The 22,797-nt window shown below is 33.3% G+C and overlaps 2 protein-coding genes across 7 annotated transcripts in view; one reads left to right on the top strand and one right to left on the bottom strand.

Annotated features, from left to right (window-relative positions):
- The window catches only part of LOC111516774 (zinc transporter ZIP11), a 409,569-nt gene that overhangs the window by 174,729 nt on the left and 212,043 nt on the right, over positions 1-22,797 (top strand). The window lies entirely within an intron of this gene.
- LOC111513185 (excitatory amino acid transporter 1) overlaps positions 2,131-22,797 on the bottom strand; it is a 59,247-nt gene continuing 38,580 nt past the window's right edge. For all 4 annotated transcript variants that reach the window (XM_074179036.1, XM_074179037.1, XM_074179038.1 and 1 more), the window contains exons 4-7: positions 22,047-22,083; positions 18,812-19,226; positions 10,885-11,214; positions 2,131-2,435 (exon numbers count right to left, since the gene is read on the bottom strand). In XM_074179036.1, coding sequence (XP_074035137.1) covers positions 2,243-2,435; positions 10,885-11,214; positions 18,812-19,226; positions 22,047-22,083 — 975 coding nt within the window. In that variant the 3' untranslated portion in view covers positions 2,131-2,242. The remainder of the gene's footprint in view (positions 2,436-10,884; positions 11,215-18,811; positions 19,227-22,046; positions 22,084-22,797) is intronic.

Genomic DNA, 22,797 nt, shown 5'->3' with positions numbered 1-22,797 from the left:
CGTAACCTTGTTGATAAACTGTCCACAAATGCTTGACGATAACTAGTTACAGTAGTATCTTGCCAGATCTTAGATACTGTGTGACCAGCATTCACCCACGTTTCGTCCAGATAACAAATATTTTTGTGAACAGAACGCATTTCTCTAATAGAGCGAAGATATCTCCGTCGCCATTAGACTATATTTTTTCTTTCTATCAAGACAGATTTACGCGATCGTTTGGCATATATAAATTTTAAATCGTCTTTTATTATTTTCCTTAACTTCTCTTTGCTCATTTTTGGAATGAGTTCATTATCCATTACCTTTGTCCTAATGGATTCGAGGGTTGGCGCTTTATTCTCAAAAAAAGGAATGAATGGTATATCGTACAAAATTTTTCTAGAACTCGTCCAATTCAATTTTTTTTCTACTACGACAATGTACTTTTGGAGCTTGCACTATTCCAGTCACTTTTTTTTTCACTTACAATGCGTTCAATTGTCGACACGGATATTCCCGTTAAAAATGAACACTGGGCTACAGCTTCCACTGTACGGAGTGTATTTTTTAAAATTTTCGTTCACTCTACAGACAATCTGTTTTTCTTCTAACGACATAAACTTCCGCTTTCTTTGTACATTACTTGGACCTGCTACGGCATCCATCTTATATTTGATGTATTTTGAAAAACACTTTATTGTGAGATTTTCACCAGAACAGATTAACAAATCCGTAACACGTGTTTCGCAGCACAGTAGCTTTTTCAAGCGTGTTCAACAACAAATTGAATTCTATATACATTGTGATTTATATATACTTTTTGAAATATTACTATCTACCTAGAAACTAATAATATTCTAGGAACTAATTAATGACAGTTATACCAGAGTTTAACGAACATTTATACCTGGGTATGATGACTAAGTCAACTAATTATCTCACAATAAAGTGTAAATGTGAAGAAAATCTATGATAATATATTTTGAAAAACGAGTAATTTATATTTTGAAGTATAAGTATAACAGCCCACTACGTCTATGCAGATAAGGACGCTTGATAATGAAGAAACCGAATGACTAGTTATGGCATTTTAAGGACGCAAATATAATAGACCTGCGAAGTGTTGATCAGTTTACCGATGTTTCAAAGTATTTAACAAACTGGTTCACCTATTCGCTCGTACATCCAATCGATACGCAGAAGCTTTCTTGTTACGGGGGGCAAATTTTATGGAATCATCTTACTTTTGAATTATTTACAATGGCGATGCATAGACAATAAAAATGACCCCGATAAGAATTTAGTTCTAACATTTAACATTGTTGCCGTTAGCTCTCAGTTCAATTTGTATATGAGTTACCTTCAATTGAAAGTTGTTATACTATAATATCCTCTACATTCGATGCATATTCTGCCGAGTCCTTGTTATATGTATTTCCTTGAGTTGGATTTCACTTGAACACTTTCCCCTATACAACACTTCACTATTTTTTATACTTCGTATCCCACAAAACATCTCAATAAGATTATTATATGTTGTATATGTTTTCATCGTTTTATATTGTCCGCATGTTTTCTGGTAGAACAAACTGATTCCAATAAATGTCCAGTAAGTTTCATTTCAGACATTTGACTACCATAGCCCAATGTTACTATTCGGTATTGATAATAATTATGGTGAATTCTCTCACTGAATTGAAGTAATAATTGTTCACCATATATTAACGTATTACTTAGGTATCACAAGCCTCTTGGGTCAAAATCGGTGACATGACATCTTTCGAGTAGACATAAAAAATCGACATTCAAAAAGGTTTCGAATAAATATTGTGGTGAAACGCATATTGTTCGCGAAATAATAACCTTCCATGTATACTTCAGCTATTTATTAATAGTTTAATAGGTGGTATTCAATATAAAAAAGCGAGCCGTTTCCCATTATCAGAACTGCCAAATACTTTTCCTTATTCACATTCTTATTGCATTCAGCATTGACATGAAATTCGATAATTTTTGTTTAAATTTTGAACAATTATTTCTATTTTACATAGAGAAAATATAAATAATCTGACGTTGTTTATTGCTAAATTAATATAAACAATGATATTATAATGAAATGTATTCATTTTGTGAAAATCAAAGAATTCGAAAAAGTAATGTCGGTATATTTTTTATCATTTTCATACATTCTGGAATTTTGAAAAAAAAATAAAACAAGTTTAATCGTGCAGTCGACATGGATGAAAGCAGTTTCCGTGTATCAGTGAGAGGTTTCTGCTGTTAGATTTTCGTTCTCTCCTGGATAATCTGGAGGTCTGTTGCCATCTAACTTTTCAACTCGATTCGAATCATCAGAGGTTTTCAAAAGACCTAATTCTTTCAAACTTCTATGGTAGACTATGCCAGCTCCAAAAGCATCTCCCATGACATTAATGGCAGTCCGGAATCGGTCTCTGGAATAAGAAATGATTGTTATGGAATATAGGGAAAGAATTGGAGTGAGTTGTTGTAAAATTTTTTGATAGAAATGTTTTTATTGCCCTTCGTATAAGTTACCATTATTCGCAGCCTGATTAGAAATGAAACAGGAAAAGAGATAAAAAGCGTACACATTGAACCTTTTTTGTTACCGTTGAAAATGTTGCTTGAAAACTGAAAAATTCTTAATTTCTGTTTAAAAAAATGAAAATATACCATACTTCAATGGAGTCATTTTTGAAGATTTTAATGAATACTACAGAAAAAACTTGATGCCTTTTCTTATAGAAGCAATAGGTCTGAAATTATTGACAAAAATAGAGCAAAGCTCAGTTTTTCAATTAGGAATCGTAGGCCTATCGTTCACATTATTGGTATAATGTTCACTAAAACAAAAAGGTTAGCTTATAATTAAAAAAAAATGTATTTGAACCAACATCTAGTTAAATTCTACCACTATATATTTCGTTTGGATACTTTTATGGTTAATTCAAAACCACATTGTACCCGAAAAGTAAATTTATGAAAATTTATTTTAGTTTGAATGCATTACGCTGCTGACTGAAATCATTTGATTTATTTTCAATTGAATTGATATCGGTATAGAATTTTATTCATCCGAATACTGTTACTCTTGTAAGAAAATTATGTATACGAGGGTGGTTATAGAAGTACCCGGCCCAACAAAGAATACACAAAAATTTTAGAAAAAAAATTATTTATTTTTCAACATAACTTCCTTGCAGCGCCATACACTTTTTCCAGCGACTTTTACCAGTTGGACAACGTTTTTATAATAAGAACTGTCTTGCTTATCAAAATAGACATTAACTGTCGACATCACTTCTTCGTCGTTGGAAAATCTTTGACCATTGAGCCATTTTCACAAGTTTAGGAACAACAACATCCCAGAGGACTAAATCTGACGAATGGAGTGGTAGCAATTCAAACTTCAATTCATTAATTTTATTAATTTTTTTCCTAACCAAATGCGGCCGTTTTTGCTTGATTTCTTTACTTAATTGTCGCAATGAGTTTGCGTAATACTCACCGTTTTACTTTTTTAAGATAGTCAATGAAAATTATCTCACATGCATCTAAAAAAAACCGATGCCATGACTTTGCCTGCAGATGAAACGGGCTTCGCTTTCTGTTGAGTCCATCGCTTTGGTTGTTTCGGGTGTAAAGTAATGGAAATATGTTTCATCCATGGTTATGAAACGACGTAAGAATTCTGCTTTGTTGATGTGAAACTTCGCTAATCACTCAATTGAAACATCTTCACGACACTGTTTTTGCTCGATCGTGAGTTAACGTGGCACCCGTCTTCCACACCACTTCCTCATGTACAAATTTTCTGATAATATACGATGTACCGCACTTTTTGAAATGTCTACTAAGTCTGTTAGCTCGCGACTTTGAGTCGACGATCATTCAGTACCACTTTATTAATTTTCTCCACCGTTTCTGGAGTCGTCACCTCATTTGATCGACCACTATGATGTACGTCTTAGCAGCTTGTACGGTCTCGTCAAACTCTGCTACCCAATATTTCACTATTGTATACAAAGTAGAAATGAAAGTATTGTACCACATAACGATGACCAATCTTCTCCATTTTCACAAATTCACGTTTGCTATTGATGGTTGCCAAACAAATATTAAACAACGCTTATGAACATATGTTTTACAGATTGTGTACTTTCTGATACACTGATATTTTTCGAACAACTACTGCCATCTCTAGATCAGGCCGGGTACTTCTAGGATCATCATCGTATTTCGCACATGACGAGGGACAATACTGTTAAGTGGTATTACGTTTATCATAATAATGAAAATTATCTATTAATGTAATCATCAAATTCATTAGGAATATGAAATATAGGCATGGTGCAGACATTATACGAGTAATAATGGCTTTACTTCAACCATTTGTTAATCCGCCCCTCGTACTATTTTGATTTGTGTTTCTCGATATTTATAATGCGGATCAAAAATCATTTTATTATCGATTGATACACTTCTTTGTTCTAGAGAACGAAATTTCTGCTGAAAATCTAGATCAGTTAATAAAGTAGTAAATATACTTGTAATATACCTGTTATTGGAATAAATATTACCATTCACAAAAAAATTAAAGTTTTTGGAGAATTACATGTTTATGTAAGTTGAGATAAAGTTAAGAATACTTTTTGATATTCGTCAAGCATTCGGTATCTTCATTACCATTGTCAGAACAACTAGAAAATTACATTTTGTGTAAAACATAAATATAAAACACTTGCTGACGTGAAAATAATATAAACAATGACTTGAAAACAAACAGTAAATTTTACTGAGGATATTTGAATACGTTTTTTTATTCATGAATGTGTTTCATATACATAAAATGAAATGAATGCTCCAGCAATAACTAATCTTCCGAATTTGACCTCAACACTATAACGTCGTGATTAATAATAATATATACTATACTCAACATGAAACATCGAATGAGTACATGCGTTTTTTTTTCCATGTAAATTCATTCTGTTGAAAAATATTTTTTAAATTACTTTCCTCAAATAACGAAGAGATTATTAGAAGTCTATTAGAAGTCTAATATTCGAGTTGAAAAATTGTAATATCAAAAAAACAATCAAATACAATAGGTGATAAAACGAAAATACATAGTGTTTCAGGAAATGAAGCAAAAAAAGTAATTAATATTGATGTAAAAATAATAAATTCGAAATAAGTTTGAATGTTGTTGAATTGAGAAATATTCGTAAAACAGTTTCGTAGGTTCTTCACGTCAATAACCCACTGTTTTTGGATACCAACACTATGCTATGCACGATGTTCAAACAGAAATTGAAATTTACTTTCCAATATTGCATACCTAATCGAGTTGAAACTACCAATATACATTCTATGTTTGGTCATAGTGTTCATATATGATCAATAACCAATAATAGTTTTGAAGTACCTACTATACAACTGAAAGTCTAATATTCGTTTTATGTTTGTTCGTAGTACTTACACACGAAAAACCACTGGTTTCGTGATTTCAGAGCTCTTCTTTCTTCTACTTAGTGCTTGTTTGTATATTATGCAAATCCTATGATTGATTCCTGACAACCCACGAAATCATAACAAAAATTGATATTTCATTAATGCTTACCTCAAATTTACGAAAACTGAATTGAATTTGACGTATATTCCAGAGAGTAAGCAGGTACTTTGAGTATATTCATGACCGTGTCTATCGGCAGCAGTAAATTTACGAAAGAAGTCCTTCTAGTTTCTTGGCTGTTATTTTCAATCTGTTTTCAGTTTACTGCTCAAAAATTGGCGAATGATTCCGTTCAGATTCCATTAAAGATAATACTAATAATAATAATCAGCCGAGCGGCAGGTGAACTCGGATTAGTTTTCGACAGTGAACGAGCAGAGCAGCAGAGATCACTTTACTCCTAATGCAACATAAGAATAAGCCATTAGCCATTGCATGGGGTCTTCTTTAACAGCCTTGAATACCTCGGCTTATCAAAGAACCTGACCTTCTCTTTCCCACTTCAACCCACTCGACAATTGAGGGGCTCATTATGGATGGTATCACGGTATTAACGAGACTCCGGTATTGCCCTACGCTCCGGGGGATATTGAATCCGTTGTGGGAATTCAGAAGTGCCGAATTTATTGAAACTATTCATTCCTCATCCTCAGGATCATAGGTACTGTTGAGGTAGAGAAGTATCTCAAGTAAACTCTTGAATTATTGTATTTGTTCGATACAACTTGACCCACATTTTCGTTACGTCTACTTATAAACATATGCAATGTGAACAACAAAAACAAATTACCAAATTATGAAAATGGTCAAATAATTTGTTTATTACCATTGTTTGTCGTAGAATGTTCAGTCTTGGCTTGAACAGTGGTTTGGTAAGTGCATCTGCTACTTGGTATTCTGATGTTATTTTTTGAATTGAAATAGCTCCATTTAAGACCAGTTCCCTCACAAAAATGTCCTATATGAATATGTTTAGTACGTCTGTGATATTCTGGATTTTGGGTCAAGCGTATTGCAGCTTCGTTATCGACCATCAATACTGGATTGTTTTCTATATCCAAAAATCCCTTATATAGCCGTTTCAACTAAACCAGTTCAGTTCACTTGCAGCTACTATCTCAGCTTCTGTTGAGAAAATACCTACCTCAGCCAAGATATCGCCCGCCAGCATATATACCAATAACCCCTCTTGTTGAACGTGTTTCATCTCCGCCATTGTTAGTATCACTGAAACTTCTCAGAATATCCACACTGGTTGTTGTGTACGTTATACCATAATGTTGTTCCTTTGAGGTATCGAAGTATTTGTTTTACTTAGATACAAATATGATTGCTGGGATCGTTTAAGAACCTGGAAACAACACTGATTTCTTAAGCAACGTCTGCTCTTGTACCTGTCATTAGAGACATAGGAGCTCCAACCGCCTCTGTGTATTGGAAAGTTTTATTCAAATCCATTTCGGATTCGTTCTCTAATTGATCACAATCTTACACAATCGGTGTTGAGACGAGTTTACAATATTGCAAGCGTTTTAATATTTTTCTTGTATAGGCTGCTTGATTCAATTGAATCGAACCATCGTTTTCAGTTTCAATTCATAATCCTAGGGAATAGAAAACATGTTTCACTGTCATTTTGATTTCATTCCGCAAGAAATTATTCTTCAATGAATCACTAGTTGTTGCAGGCACACCATCATCAACGTATAGGACCAGTATTATCATATCACTTCCATGTTTCTTTATGTACAAACACAGATCTGCATTACTTTGCTGAAAATCAAGTTTCTTCACAACATTACGTAATCGCTTATTCCAACATATTGGTGCTTGCTTGAGTCCATATAAATTTTTCCGAAGCCGACAGACTTGATTAGTATCATTTCGTATCCTTTAGGTTGTTTCATACAAACCTCTTTGTCCAGCTCGCCATATTGGAATGCAGTAGTAATACCAATCTGGGCGATATTCATTTTTCTACTAGCAGCAATACTCAGAACAGCTCTTATCTTACTACGTTTTGCTAGAGTGCTGAAGGTTTCATCGTAGTCTTCACCCTTCTTTTGTGAATAACGTTTGATAACTAGTCTGGCCTTGAATTTATCTACGTTCAGCTTCCTTTTTCAAACCCATTTACATGAAATCGCTTTCCTATCAAGTGACAGTTCTTCCATAATCCAGTTCGATTTTCAAGAGATTCAATTTCATTTTCCATTGCTTGAATCTGATGATCTTTCTCAGGGCAGGAGATGAAGTCTTTGTGAGTGAGTGGTTCTTGAGGTTCAGTTATGTTACTAGCAACAATGATGGCTAATCAGCGAAACCGAATGGCTTTCTGATTTCATTTCTATCTCTCAGCTTCCTTTTTATCACAATGTCCTCATCTTCTAGAAGTGGATCTTCTTTCTCTTCAGTTCGAGAGCCGGAGATATCCGGTGTATTCTCGGTATATGCGTGTCTACTGGTATATCTTCTTTTTCTGACGTCTTATTTTCATCGAAATTCAATGGTTTATATTCGTAAAAAATTGCATCACGAGATCTTACTAACCTCCTAGTTTCCCAAAACCAGATACGATATCCATCATAATTCTCATATTCAGTGATTAGTCCTTTCTTTCCATTTTCTTTTGGCATCTTTTTGTTGTGTTGTGTACTTGTCTAACTGACTTTTACTCTCAGAGGCCGCAAATTTGGCCTCTTTTTGAACCATATTTCGAAGAGAGATTTGTCTTTGATACCAGATGTTCCAGATCTGTTTGAAATATAAACAGCTGTATTGATCATTTCAACCCACAAGCTTTGACTCATTCGCTCTTCTCTAGCATGCATCAAAGCTCGTACAGTTTCAATCACTGTTCAATTATCCCGTTCTGCGCAATCATTCTGCTGAGGAGTGTCTGACATGATGATTCTTCGTCGTATCCCATAGTTATTGAGAACTTGAGTTATTTTTCTATTTGATAATTATCCACCTACAACAGACAAGAATTCCAGAACGTTGTAGCCCATAGCCCATAGCAAAATCTACATCTTTTCTACAATCTCAGATTTTTTTTTGATAAAGAAGACATAACGAAACCTACCAATATCATCTTTGAACTCTAAAAAATCTGTTTTAAAATATGTTTTTCCGTTAATCAGCTGTCGCCCCCATACGAACGACAAGGACTACCGAGGTCTTACCTTTTAACGTATGATTCCTAACAACTGGAGATAATACCGGTAACCTAACTTGGATGGACAAAAATGTCCACATTTATCAACATGTATTAGTTGGGCAGAAACATCAGCTCTGTATCTGGTACCAAACGCATCCTTCGCAGACCACACTGTTGAGGTGGTTGTTCTGATTATTGGATTCCTTAGTGAAATGATGCCCTCTTCACTTTCGAATATTGATATCATGCTGACTTGCTGCACGAAAGCAAAACTCTTGGCCAGACAAATGCAGAAGACTGTCGTTCTTGGCTCACACGCTTGCTTAGGGCACATGATTCTTGGACCCAATGATCACTTATCTCACGATGTGGGAAATGGTCATTAGGTAATAATGCTGGCGCGTCGAAGCTTTAGGGACAGAGCCCGACCAGCAGAACTTTCAATTGTTGTCCTTCCACTTATACATATTATTAAAATCAAACCAGAATTTAGTTATCCTTTACCACTTATACATATTATTAAAATCAAACCAGAATTTAGTTATCCTTTACTAAGTACATTGAATACATTCATTCAGTCTTTGTTTTGATAACTTCTTGACCTTTTCAATAACTCAGTGGTTAAAGAAGGAGACGGTAATGTTTCTGCCGTAATGTTTTCTTCAGACAGGTACTAAAAAAGTGTTTTACATTTTTTGATTTGTGTGGTAATTTTCAATATACGCCAAACTTTTTATTTATACTTTTATTCAGTTTTATTCAGACTATTTTCGACAAAAAAATCATTACGTATAACCGATCAAAAGATTTCGAAAATGTAAATAAACTTTTCACTTTTTCCATATCGATTCAAATATCGATTAGTGTCACATTAGTTTTGACTGAACGTTGTTTCATAATAAGATTATTTAGAATTTCAAAAGCCCTTTATTTGCGAATATAAAATCATCGAAATGAATTGACTTTCTGTTTTCTGAACAACGGTTCTGTAATCTGGTCCAAATCCATTTATTCATCTCATAATACCGCAATGAAATTGTTTATTTCATCGAGTTCAATCACAAGATTATGAGGCGTTTAATTTAATTTTATTTTCATTCGATTTCAAAGTTATTCCTTGTATGGGATGTACTTCAGGTAATACATGTTTTCCATTACCATTTCAATTGTGATGACATGGCATCGTTTTCAATTCGAAAATGTTCTCACGACCTCCCTAATTACAAAATGATTACCTTAATCCATTAGTATGTTCATAATTTCATGAGAAATTAATGTTTCGTATGGCGAATCAGTGACTGTATCCCTCATGTTATCCAGAATTATTTGTTTTGATAGAAATCTTTACTCATCTCAAGTTTACTCTCACAGTTTCGGTTTCGGACACTAATGAGTAGACGTCCAATTTGATATTCGAAATCATATTTTATATTCACTTGAAATATTAGATTTTTCAACAGTTACCATCATTAAGAGACAAGAATTAATTCTTCTGAACTGGAACTTTCTTACTATTATTTCTATAAATTTTGTCATTGAAAATAAAATATGTATTTATCAAATAGGAAAGTGATAATTTAAAAATAAGGTATTCATTGATATTACAAGCGTTTAGGTACACATCACTGAAGAGGGAGACAATATCTGAGCTTATAATTGTCAGGTAATTTCGTATTATTAAATTTGTAAAGACTTTATTTTGAAATTTATTGCACAATTTTTGTAAATGTGAACAATCTGAATTTCATCTGATGATGCTTTGAATAGAGCTATTCAAGTATGGTGACGTTTAAAAATGATCTTAAAATCTTGGTGAGATTGAAAGGTTACACTCTTGTTGTCTTGTCTTACGAATATTTTTTTTGTTTTAGTTGGGTATGTGCCCAAAATGTTTTTATAATTCACCTCCCAATAAAATTCTGAAAAAAACCTGTCAACATAAACTAATGTTTATTAAATATATCTCGATCATACGGGGTCTTCAACCCATTTGAACTGAAAAAACCAACAGAATATATCTCACAAATATGCACTCTATGGAAGAGAGAGCTATTGATATCTTGACTTACGTACATTATTAATTATTTCAACAAATTTCGTCTGGCCACCATATTACTTTAGATGAATAAAGGTTCCCAAACAATGATTTTCACCTTATATGATTTTATATGATTTTTGGTTAAACTGTTTTGAAAAAAATACTCACAGTAACCAATCGACTGCTAAAATCAGACTGACAGACTCAGCAGGTAATCCGACAGTGTCCAGGACCATAACCATTGTTACCAACCCGGCCTGGGGAATTCCAGCCGCTCCAATGCTTGCTGCTGTAGCGGTTACACTGATAGCTACCAAGGTACCAAAATCCATGGGTACTTGTCTAACTTGGGCAATGAAAATAGCTGCGACGGCTTCATACAGAGCCGTACCATCCATGTTGATGGTGGATCCTATGGGCAGAGCAAAACGGGCCACTCTACGATCAACCCCATTGTTTTCTTCCAAACATCGAATTGTTACCGGCAACGTTGCGGAACTGAAAGATATAGTAATATACTTCAAGATTATCGTTAAAAAAGGAACCTTGGACTTAATGGTAGTGGTTAATATATATTCATGTATACCGTTTTAATTAGTTCAAACAAATTTCCTACTAAGGATTTTTAATTTGACAGAGGCCTCACGAAACAGGTGTTCATGGTGACTACGAGTATGTTGCGAATACACATTTGTGTGCATTCGAAAATTCCCACACTTGAAAATATACTCTTGTAATGACGGAGAAGATCAGTTGTGTTTCCGCTCTTTGTAATAACTTTCAGAAATCTCTTCCGTAAAGGTTCTAACTATATTCCATTATAGCACAGACATATTAGTCAAAAATTTACTAAATCTGTCTTTAATCATATGCTTACATGAACATTTCAAAATAAATTATTTGTAGGTTGGTATGCCATAAATACATCAAAATTGTGTTTACAGAACTTTGGATGAAATATTTATTTTAACACTGATTGCAAAATTGAGTTGTTAAGAAATCATGTTAGAAAATTTGAATGTTACTCAGATATTCTACGTGGTTAATGAAAATGTGTTCTATGAATTATTTTACTGGAATGTTCACTTTTGATTAAAAATATTATTTTTGATGCATCTAAAAACTGGTTGGGATCAATCAAATTCAAATTCATTTCGAAGTTTTAATTATTTAACGAAGCAACTAAACAGACAAAAAATGTTCATCATTCAAATTAAATTACGTGTATTGCAGATAAAAAATGTTAATGCAATAATGAACCCCCATTCATACCCATATATATATATATATATATATATATATATATATATATATATATATATATATATATATATATATATATATATTATATATATATATATATTATATATATATATATAATATATATATATATATATATATATATATATATATATATATATATATCAACAACAACATATATATATATATATATATATATATATATTATATATATATATAATATATATATATATATATATATATATATATATATATATATATATATATATATATATATATATATATATAGAATAGTAGTTTTTCGGGGATTCGGTCTGATTAGAATAAATATTTACTCTTTTTAGCTGCCCGAGCTTTCGCTAATGTTTATTAGCTTTATCGAGGGCTGTAATATAAAAAGGACATAATAAATATATATATATATATATATATATATATATATATATATATATAAAACATAATAACGGATGAAACAGAATACCTGTGCTATGTGAGAATATTCAATTTGGAAATTTCAATTTTGAAAGAAGTCTTCAACATCAAAATGACAACTTTTTGACATTGAATAATTTGAAATACTTTTTCAAATTTTTTATTATCGTTTATTATGGGGATTTATACTGTGTTAATATTACAGGATGTATTCAGATTTATATTTTTTGTTAGTAAAAATGAATAAATTTTGCTGAGGTTGTCGATGTCTGTCTTTTTGTTGATATTGTTTTCTTTAATTTTGATCTCAGGCATTTCCAGAAATTGCCTTTTATTTGAATCTGGTTCGAAATTCAAATAAATTCAAATAAAAGGCAATTTCTGGAAATGGCTGAGATCAAAATTAAAGAAAACAGTATCAACAAAAAGACAGACATCGACAACCTCAGCAAAATTTATTCATTTTTACTAACAAAAAATATAAATCTGAATACATCCTGTAATATTAACACAGTATAAATCCCCATAATAAACGATAATAAAAAATTTGAAAAAGTATTTCACATTATTCAATGTCAAAAAGTTGTCATTTTGATGTTGAAGACTTATTTCAAAATTGAAATTTCCAAATTGAATATTCTCACATAGCACAGGTATTCTGTTTTATCCGTTATTATGTTTTATATATATATATATATATATATATATATATATATATATATATATTTATTTATTTATTTATTATGTCCTTTTTATATTACAGCCCTCGATAAAGCTAATAAACATTAGCGAAAGCTCGGGCAGCTAAAAAGAGTAAATATTTATTCTAATCAGACCGAATCCCCGAAAAACTACTATTCTATACATACATACGGTCGTTACACTATCAATTATATATATATATATATATATATATATATATATATATATATATATAAATAAGTACCATTCTGATCATTCCCATATTGATTTCAATTTAAGAGCCACCGGTAGAGTGCTGTTTCAGCCTATTGGGCATTGTCAGTACCGGGCAAGCGGTCCTCGATTAAAGACAAAACGTGACAAACCAAGAAAAGTACTCAATAAAAATAGCTGCGTAAACGCAAGCGAAACATAAGTGGAACCACCTATTGGTGTGACACCCCTATTCAGCTAACATAATTATTTGACGTTGAAACACTCGTACCTATGTGTACTTCTGTAAATTATAACCATACATGGTTAGTATTTTATGAAATAATGAAAAAGTTAGTATAAAGAATAAAGTTCAATTCAGTTTCAAATAATATATTGATTATAAAAACATGGCCTGAGATCGCTTTTTCCCAACCCCATTCCTCAGGGTCTTTTTCCACACCAAGCCAGTGCTGAATCTGGTGGTAGACCCTGGGAGAGTGCTCCCTCGCTGCAGCAGCACTAGGTGGTAAATCTGTTACGTTTGAGCTGAGCTTGAACGTTGCCTTGCTGAAGGAGATGAACCTCAGGTGGTTGAGTGTGGGTATGGTTTTCCCTGTGTAACCGTACAGAAAGTTCTCCTGCGGCAATTACTGCTTCTTGGGAGGCGTTGGGGGTTTTGAAGATGTTGATCACGTTGCCGAGGCTGGGGTTCTTCACAAGCGTATTTGAAAATTTCGTCTTTCCTTGCCTGAAGAGGGCAGACGTCATATCGCACCCGCTTTGAAAATAAATCATTCTATTGAGGAATTTCCTGTTAGCTTTTATTGCTTTCACCTTAAAACTATTCAGTAAAGGTCGTTTGCCTACTAGATGAATTAGCAGATTGTTGCATAGAAAAGGGTTTCAGTACCTTGTTTCAACTTATACCTGTAAAAGGTAAGTGAACTTTAAGTCAGGAAATTCTTTAAAGTGTATTAAATTTTACTTAAACACTTACCGACAACTGTGATAGGAATCAAGAATTTTTCTACAAGACAACTTATTGTGAGTTTAACGAATAATTCTTTAATATTGCATTCCCGTGTCAAATCGCCGAAAATCCTGATTTATGGCGGTTTTCCCTCACTTTTAGCGTTCTCCCATGGCTTAATGGTTGACCGTGGACAAAAACTGACATAAAATGTTGGAAATTGTATCTTCTTTCTTTTTGTATAGGTGATATTTCTACACAAAATGCGTAGTTTTAGAGTTATTCGCAAAAAACTAAAACGAAGTCGATTTTTTTTACAATTTTTGCAAAAATAACATTTTTTTCGTGAAAAATTTTGTTGGCAAACCTCAGATTCATGTTCAGCAGCCCAAAATACCATATCGAACGAAATTTTAAAACTCTTGGAAAACTTCCCGCAAACTACCCTTTTTTTATACAAGCTATCTAGAGTATTCAATTTCCTGAAATAACGAACGTTTCCTGTAAGTGGCCGTCGATGGATATCTCTCAAATACTTTCACCGTCATCGCTGGTGTTTCATATATTGTTTCCAACTCTCTTTTTATTGTATATTAACGACTTATTGGAAAATAGAAAAAATCTAATATATTGCTTTTTTGACGACAACATACTTCCATTTGAATTCCAAGACATCGGCTAAGGAGACACATCTTCACCGGCAGTAGGAGGTGGCATATCTTAATGAAGATCTAGGGGTGATTTCGAATTGGGGTGAAAGTAACTAGGTTCAATTCAATGCCACGAAAACCTTGGCATCATTTTTCTCCAAGAAGATAAATGTCTCCCAACGGATATTATAATGTCAGGTCATACAATTCCGCTTTCGATAAGTTTGTTAGGGGTTAAAAGGGAAACCAATATGTCTTGGCACAATCATGTCTCTGGAATTGCAAAGGCTGCTTCTCAAAAGCTTGGAACACTGTTCCGAACCAGAAAACTATACACACCTCAGCAACTTTTGATGCTTTATAAAGCTCAGATCAGACCTTTTCAGGGGTATTGTTCTCATATATCAAAAATACCCTGAAGTTGATGGATTCCATCCAGAAAAGAGCCATCCGGCTGATTGGAGACGCGAACATCACGTGCAACCTCGATAGCCTGGGTCTAGAACATCGAAGAAAGGTTGGAGATGTGTCTCTCTTCTATAGATACCTTCACGGAACGTGTTCAAGTGACTTGGCACATTTGATTCCACCAACAGCGGACTGAGGCTGCTTATCGTTTTGAGGTTCAATTCAGTACACCTCGAAAGAACCTGTTTCGAGAACTCTTTCATCTGGAGAACTGCGTTTTTGTGGAATAAACTTACTGAGGACGTTTTTTCCAAATAGGTTTAATCTCCAGCGATTCAAATCCAATGTGCATCGCTATTTCGCACAGGCGCCGCTCTGAGAGCGCCTTAAGGATTTCGCTGTGGTGTTTGTGTTTTGCCCTTGAAGAAAAAATATGCTTATGTTTAAAAAAAACTAGTTCCATAATGAAAGTAGATTTATTTCGAAACCGCATGGAAATAATTTCACTTAAAAAATAAAGTACATCTTTGAAAAGTAAAAAAAATGGAATGGGGTATCTAAAATAGGAAAACCAAAGTCACATATAGAGAAGTTTTGGCACATTCCTCGTGACACCACTTGAAGCACTGCATACATGTTATATATTGTTTTTCATGCATATTTTCGGAGTTATGAACCACCACACAGCGTAAACAACCAGTCGGTATCATCACTTCTTTCATCCATATTCATATCTGAATTGTCATCAAAGATGAGATCACAGGCAGAATCTGAAGATTCGTCATTTGTCAAAGCAATTTTTTCCAGTATTTCTTTTCTTTACACGTTTTTTTGTGCAATTTTTTTTCTTTGTTATTTCATTTTCTTTCTTTCATAGCTTTTTTTATTTCTTGTTCCGGCAGCCTGTTTTTCTACGGTGTTCTAGTTATGATCTAGCTAGAGTTCAATAGAGAAATTATAAGAATTTATTGGATCGATATTGTCAGCTTTCATAACCTTTTTTGTTATTTTTTCAACATTCTCTGGAATTAAAGTCCAAACGTTTCCTCTGCTAGTGCGGCAGTCATCATCATTGGTATGTGCACTGACTACGAGGACGAAGGTTATATCTGGAAGTCTCAGCAACGACTGAATATGTTTCGATATAAAAGTAATTTCAAATGAGAAACTTTACGAAAGTTCTTTCCACAAATATTTATTCATGATTTAAGAGAAATCAGTTCTTAGAAAGAATAATACAGGGTGTTTCAAATTCGATCCTCACCATTGGGATCTCGGAAACAGATACGAGGATTGTTTAATTGGGGCAAAGTTGCGCATTTACCTGACTAACAATATGCCTTTGAGAAAGTTCTGAAATTCCGAGTATATCCGGAGATATCCGGAAAAACAGAAATTTTGGAAAATGGTTTTTATTTTTTTCTGGCTTTATTTTTTGAATGATTCGAAAATAAATTGCGTTTTCACATTGCCACTTTTTCTCTGCCATATAATGGTTATTTCAGATTTGCCATCCGATGTTTCGTCTTCCAGCCACCATCATCAACTTTTTTTTTATGGGCACTACATTGGATTCTTTTCGTTTTGAATAGAATCAGATTTCACTTTTTTAACGCTGTATCATTAGTTATCATTCTTTTTCGAAAAATTGGAGATATTAAAAAAATAATTCTTATCATAATAGGCTTTGACTTTGATGTTTCTAAATTTGTCTTTCAATTAGTTACACTCAATGACATTTTGTTATTGTACAAGTCATTGAATTTTGGCGAAAAATGGCTTTCACGAATGAAGAAAAAAGTATGATACAAATTTATTACAAATACGATAGAAACAGTTTTAGGACATGTTATTGGATCAAAATCTCACCGAGTTTGGTTCATTTGAAAAGCCGAGGAAAAAATACGGAGACAAAATGGACCAGGAAACTAAAGAAAATTTGATAAATGAGGTATATATGAGGTAAGTTAGACATTGTGTCCTGAAAGGTTTGGTGATAAATGTATAGGGAATAATTAGCCAGTAAGGTGGCCAGCAAAGTCTCCAAACTTCAGTGTTATGGGTACATTCTTATGGGGTACACTGAAAAATAGAGTTTATGGTCAGAGGAAGAATCAAAATATTCAGAGCATTCAACACACCATTATTAGAGAGTTCGGAATATATTTAAAGCGCCTTGTAGATAATTAAAAACTGTATTGAAATATATTGAAGTGTTTTTTTATTTCCGAATTGTTTCTATAAAGAAGATACTTTTCATAAATCGTAAACGATTATGACCAATTGATAATTGGAACCACTAATGTCCCAAGATATATTTTCAAACAATTATTTTTAATATTCTCAGTATCACAAGTGTATTGGAGCAAACATAATAAATTTCAACATGGCCCATTCTAATTGTAAATATTATGAAATACAAAAATACCTTGAGTATGAGATTTACAAGTGGCACTCAACATTGACATTCGAAACTATATCAAATAAATGATAATCTTTCAGCAATTGAAAATCATGTAATTAATTGAATGTTTCGTTTTCAGTCAAAAGAGCATAGCTTTTTCATCCTAAATTTGGTCTAGATTTAGAGCCAAAATTTTTCGTCACCTATATCTTTTGATTTTCAATAAAATTGTTTGAGTTAGGGCATCTAAAAAAGGAACAAAATATATTCTATTTCTTGGCGTCGAGTTCGAGATTGACCATTTGATATCTCACAGCGTTACTACCATATTTGTAACAATTAAAAAGCATGTGGAAGACATTGAAATACAGTTATGAGCACAAATTAACATACTGGCTCTCGAGGGTACTCATATTGTCATGCGCTTAAATTAAAGCATTCAATCTTTCTCAATTAATTATATACAAAATACCCATATTGATAAAAACTGAAAAATAGTACAAAGCTGAAATTCAAAAGCCAAAAAAAAGTTTGTTCCCGAAAAACGCCAAGGGTGCATATAAAGTCCACTTTTCACTCATTTACATCAATCAAAATTAATCCTATTAATATTGAAGTCAAAAAAGTTCAATCAAGGATGACGCTATTTTGCCAAATATCGAAAGTCCAAGAGGAGAATCATCCTAGGAGGAAATATTTACTTTATTCTACTGCACTGTGCATGTGACAATATATATTCTACTAAAAAAAACTATCTGCTTGATTGAAGACCCAAAAATCAAAAGAAATCTTGATAGCCTGGAACATTTGAGGGAAACTTGGTCACTATTTTCTGTAGATAATTTCAGGGCAGAATACGAGTATGTAAAAAGTACTCGGCAAAATGCACTTGCACATCACTTCAAAGTTCAACTCAATATACCTTGACCTACACTTTTTAAGAATTATTTCTCTTTCAAAACGGTGTCCTGACTGAATGAGCTTCCTGAGACGGTTTATTGGGTAACTACATACAAAACGAGATCTGCTGTTCCAGGGTTGCTTGCATATAAGTGTGTTCTGACTCAAACTTACCTCGAAGCAGTTCCAAAGGCCGTTACAATCGCCACCCCCATGTTCTGGATGAACCTCACGGGATTTTTTCGGGTCAGAAGGAAATAGAGGATTGGCAGTATCACGAAGCCTTGAATCGCAAGACCCAAGCACACAGTAAAAAAATACCATCCTAAAGATGCCATCACTTTACCGATATCGTCCATCTGTAATACTTCGGAAGCTACTAAGAAGAAAATACCGACAGGCGATAAGAAAATCACCCACGAGGTGATCTTCATGCTGACCGCCATAAGGTTGTGGAAAAAATTCGCCATAGTACGGGCTTCTTCTCCCAGCTGGGCAATAGCTATGCCTAGTGCAGCCGCTACGACTACCAGACCTAAGATATTCGTGTTTTGGATTGTCTCCTTGTCGATTTGGAACTTGGTTAGATCTAAAAATCGTGTATCTGTTATTAACAAGTATTTATAAAGACTATACATTTGATGAATATATTGATAGACATGAAATGGATGAAATGAAAAATCTCGAACGGGTAGATGTCCGAAAAGTCTCAGTACGAGCTAATATATCCGAAGTCTGTGAATATAGGGAAACGAAAATTTGGCAGTTACATATGTTGAAAAATTCTACTTCTTCACGCATTTGTAACTTGTTCACCCTTGCAGGGGTGGCACCAGGGAGCTGTACCCCTGAATTTCAAATGGAACTTCATATTGTGTAATTGTCAAAATTTTGTTTTCCTGTCTTCGTAGGCTTCGGATATATTAGCCCGTCCTAAGACTTTTCGGACACCCGGGTTTCGTAGGGAATACTGAAACCACTGATTGCAATAGACAACGTAAAGCGAGATAAATGTTTCAATCACTGAATACTAATTGAATTGCTGAATCAACTAGAAGTCAATATACGCAATCACAACTTGAATAACTTCATAATTTCTCATTATTTGTGGAAATACTACTTATTATTTTCATAACATACATGGTAATGCTCTTCTTAGTCTTAGATCAACAAAAAATGTGAACTTCGTGAGAGACACCATCGTGTTTAAGTGACAATTTTTGAATAACCTTCGCCGCACTCGCCCTAAGAAAACACATTTCTTATTTCCAAAAAAGTTAAAATAACTCCGTATCTTTCCCAAATACAGAAAACAATACTTATCTAATTGAATAGAACTGGCCGATACTTGACGAAAATGTATATTAAACACGTCAATATAGTTTATCGTATGATTTTCACTACAAAAGGTTTTACAAAAACCGCGACACGTGTTTCGCTACACAATAGCTTCCTCAAGCGTAAAATGATGTGAAATACCACATAGCCAAAAAGTCAATATCGGCTTGTAGCGTAAAATGATCATTTTACGCTTGAGAAAGCTATTGTATAGCGAAACACGTGTCGCGGTTTTTGTAAAATCATTTGTGGTGAAAATCATACAATGAACTGAATTGATGGGTTTCAATATGGATTTTCATTATTCGGCCAGTTCTATTCAATTATTCAAGAAAGCCAGTATCGGCTTTTTGGCCTTGTGGTATTTCACATCATTTTACGCTTGAGAAAGCTATTTTATAGCGAAACACGTTTCGCGGTTTTTGTAAAACTATTTATAGTGAAAATCATACAATGGGCTTGTTTCATGCTATGGAAAATGATACTGGTTTGCTTATAGATTGATCGAGTTAGGGGTATATTATACTTATCAAGCCTAATCGGTCCCAAAATCTCTTTATATTTGCAGTAAAAAGAACAATTCGAAAAGCAAGAATTCAAATTGGCCGCGTGTCTCTTGACCAATAAAATTGATCGTGTCTAGAGCGGAGTTGCCAAGTGTATTGGTTTTTAATATCGAATCACAGATCTGATGATCCAATTTGACAGACGCCATTTTTGTTTCTTATTGTTGTCAACTCGGTGTGAAAACAACTGATACAATTATCTAACTAAAGAACGTTTTTTTTTGTAAAAGGTAGATCCCGGCGGGTGCCTATTTTGCTGCATATTTCGTGTCATTAGTATACATTCCAAAAAATATTTTTTCAGGTTATATTTGGATTTAATTTTACCATTACTACCTTGGCCGAGCTAAAATAAAAATTAAATCAAAAGTTTCCATCCTTCGATAAAATACAAAGTCTGAAATGAATGTCATATGAATAAAAGGGACCTACTGAATATACCACCTACCGTTTCAATTTTTCATTCTCCATTTCGGTACCAAAGTATTGCAAAATTTTCAAATAGCATTCATCGATCACTTCAAAATTGACTCTTGGTAAGTTGTCGGAGTCAGCTTCAACAAAACTAGGCTCAACATTCATTTTGAAAATATTTTAACAAAAATACGAAATTATGTGAAGAAACCATTGACATTAGAAAGAGCACATTTTTGCATACACTACAGACGGCGCTGGTTGACTGGATGACAATATGGCTGATATACCCGTAACGTTGAATTTGCTTATTTTTGGTGGGTGGCATGAATGCATAATCGATTTATTTTATTAGGGTTCATGAACATTCGAAAACCATTTGAAAATACATCTCTTTAAATTCTATTTAGATATAACTTGTACTATATCAGTTATCAAGGCAAATATTATTATCCATTTTTATGCTCAATTCCTGGATTCGAGCGATCTTATTATTGTATATTTATTGGTTTGCTGGCTTCATTTTTTATTAATTAAAAAGTTAACGGGTTCATATACACTTCCATAATTGAATTATGACGTTTCTATTAGTCAATCGAACAAGAAGCGGGAATAGGGGCGTGACGTCACCGCCCTACCACATTCGATTTTTAATCATTAATTACGAGAAAACTACGGTAATTAGAGAGCTGAAACAAAGTGCACTGTTTTTGAATTTGAAATTTTTATCAAGTGAACTATAAACCAAAAATCATGAAAGAAGTTCATGAACTGTATTGATGGGTTTTAATATGGATTCTCATCAAGTATCGGCCAGTTCTGTTCAATTATTGTAGAAAGTCAATATTAGCGTTTTGGCCTTGTGTCATTTCACATCATTTTACGCTTGAGAATGCTATTGTATAGCGGAACACGTGTCGCAGTTTCTGTAAAAAGTTTTATAGTGAACATCATACAATAAACTGTATTAATGAGTTTTAATATTTATCTATTTACTTTTTACAAAATGTTTTCGTTTTGAAACTCATCGAACGGAATTGAATTCTTTTAATGATGAGCGAGGTGAACTTTAATTCTAGATATTCATTTACCTGTTTCATTTTGAACTGGCACTAATTTTGTCCTGGACTGTAACACAAAAATTCTGTGATTTGTTATGAATATTGAACGTTATAGTTTCAATTGAAGATATAGAAAATTGAGCGCGGTTCAGCTTTTGTCGAATGAATAATCCATCAACAGGAAATTGCACTGAAACTCCCCCTGACAAACATCTCTGGGAATAGAAAATCTATTCCTGATTATATTATAATAAGATAAAAATTAGTCTCGAAGAATTTACTCGATGGCAAATTTCGAATGTGATGTATCTACGGGGGTTTAGCACTTCGAAACATGTCCTTTTTGAGTTTTTTTCAAGAAATATGTATGGGAAATATAAAATAATATAAAATTAATATATATTTTAATAGTTTATTATACCTATTCATATCGGCAATTATCAACTGCAATTAAATTGCAATAGATTTAATTGCTGAAAAATAATCACTAGCTAATAAGAAGAAAACACAAATACTGCTAAAAATTAAATAAGCTTTTGTAGAGAACTGCATTGGACATCATTTTATTCTGAAGATCGGTCAATTTCAATAATGTATTTATAGAGTGTGTTTTTAAAATTTAGGAAAATACTGTGAGAGTGATTTCTCTAAGTATCCTGGTCTCAATCTGGTGCTCCAGTAATGGTGTCACAATACCTGTAATGCCAGAAGATGCTATGGTATAGCGAAACACGTGTCGCAGTTTTGTGAACTATCAAGTGGAAATCTCACATTGAGGTAT

Source organism: Leptinotarsa decemlineata, unplaced genomic scaffold (genome assembly GCF_025532065.1).
Source record: "Leptinotarsa decemlineata unplaced genomic scaffold, Ldec_3_MD MMD2_tig00004307_RagTag_RagTag, whole genome shotgun sequence".
Lineage (NCBI taxonomy): Eukaryota > Metazoa > Arthropoda > Insecta > Coleoptera > Chrysomelidae > Leptinotarsa > Leptinotarsa decemlineata.
This window is presented reverse-complemented; position numbering and strand designations above follow the sequence as displayed.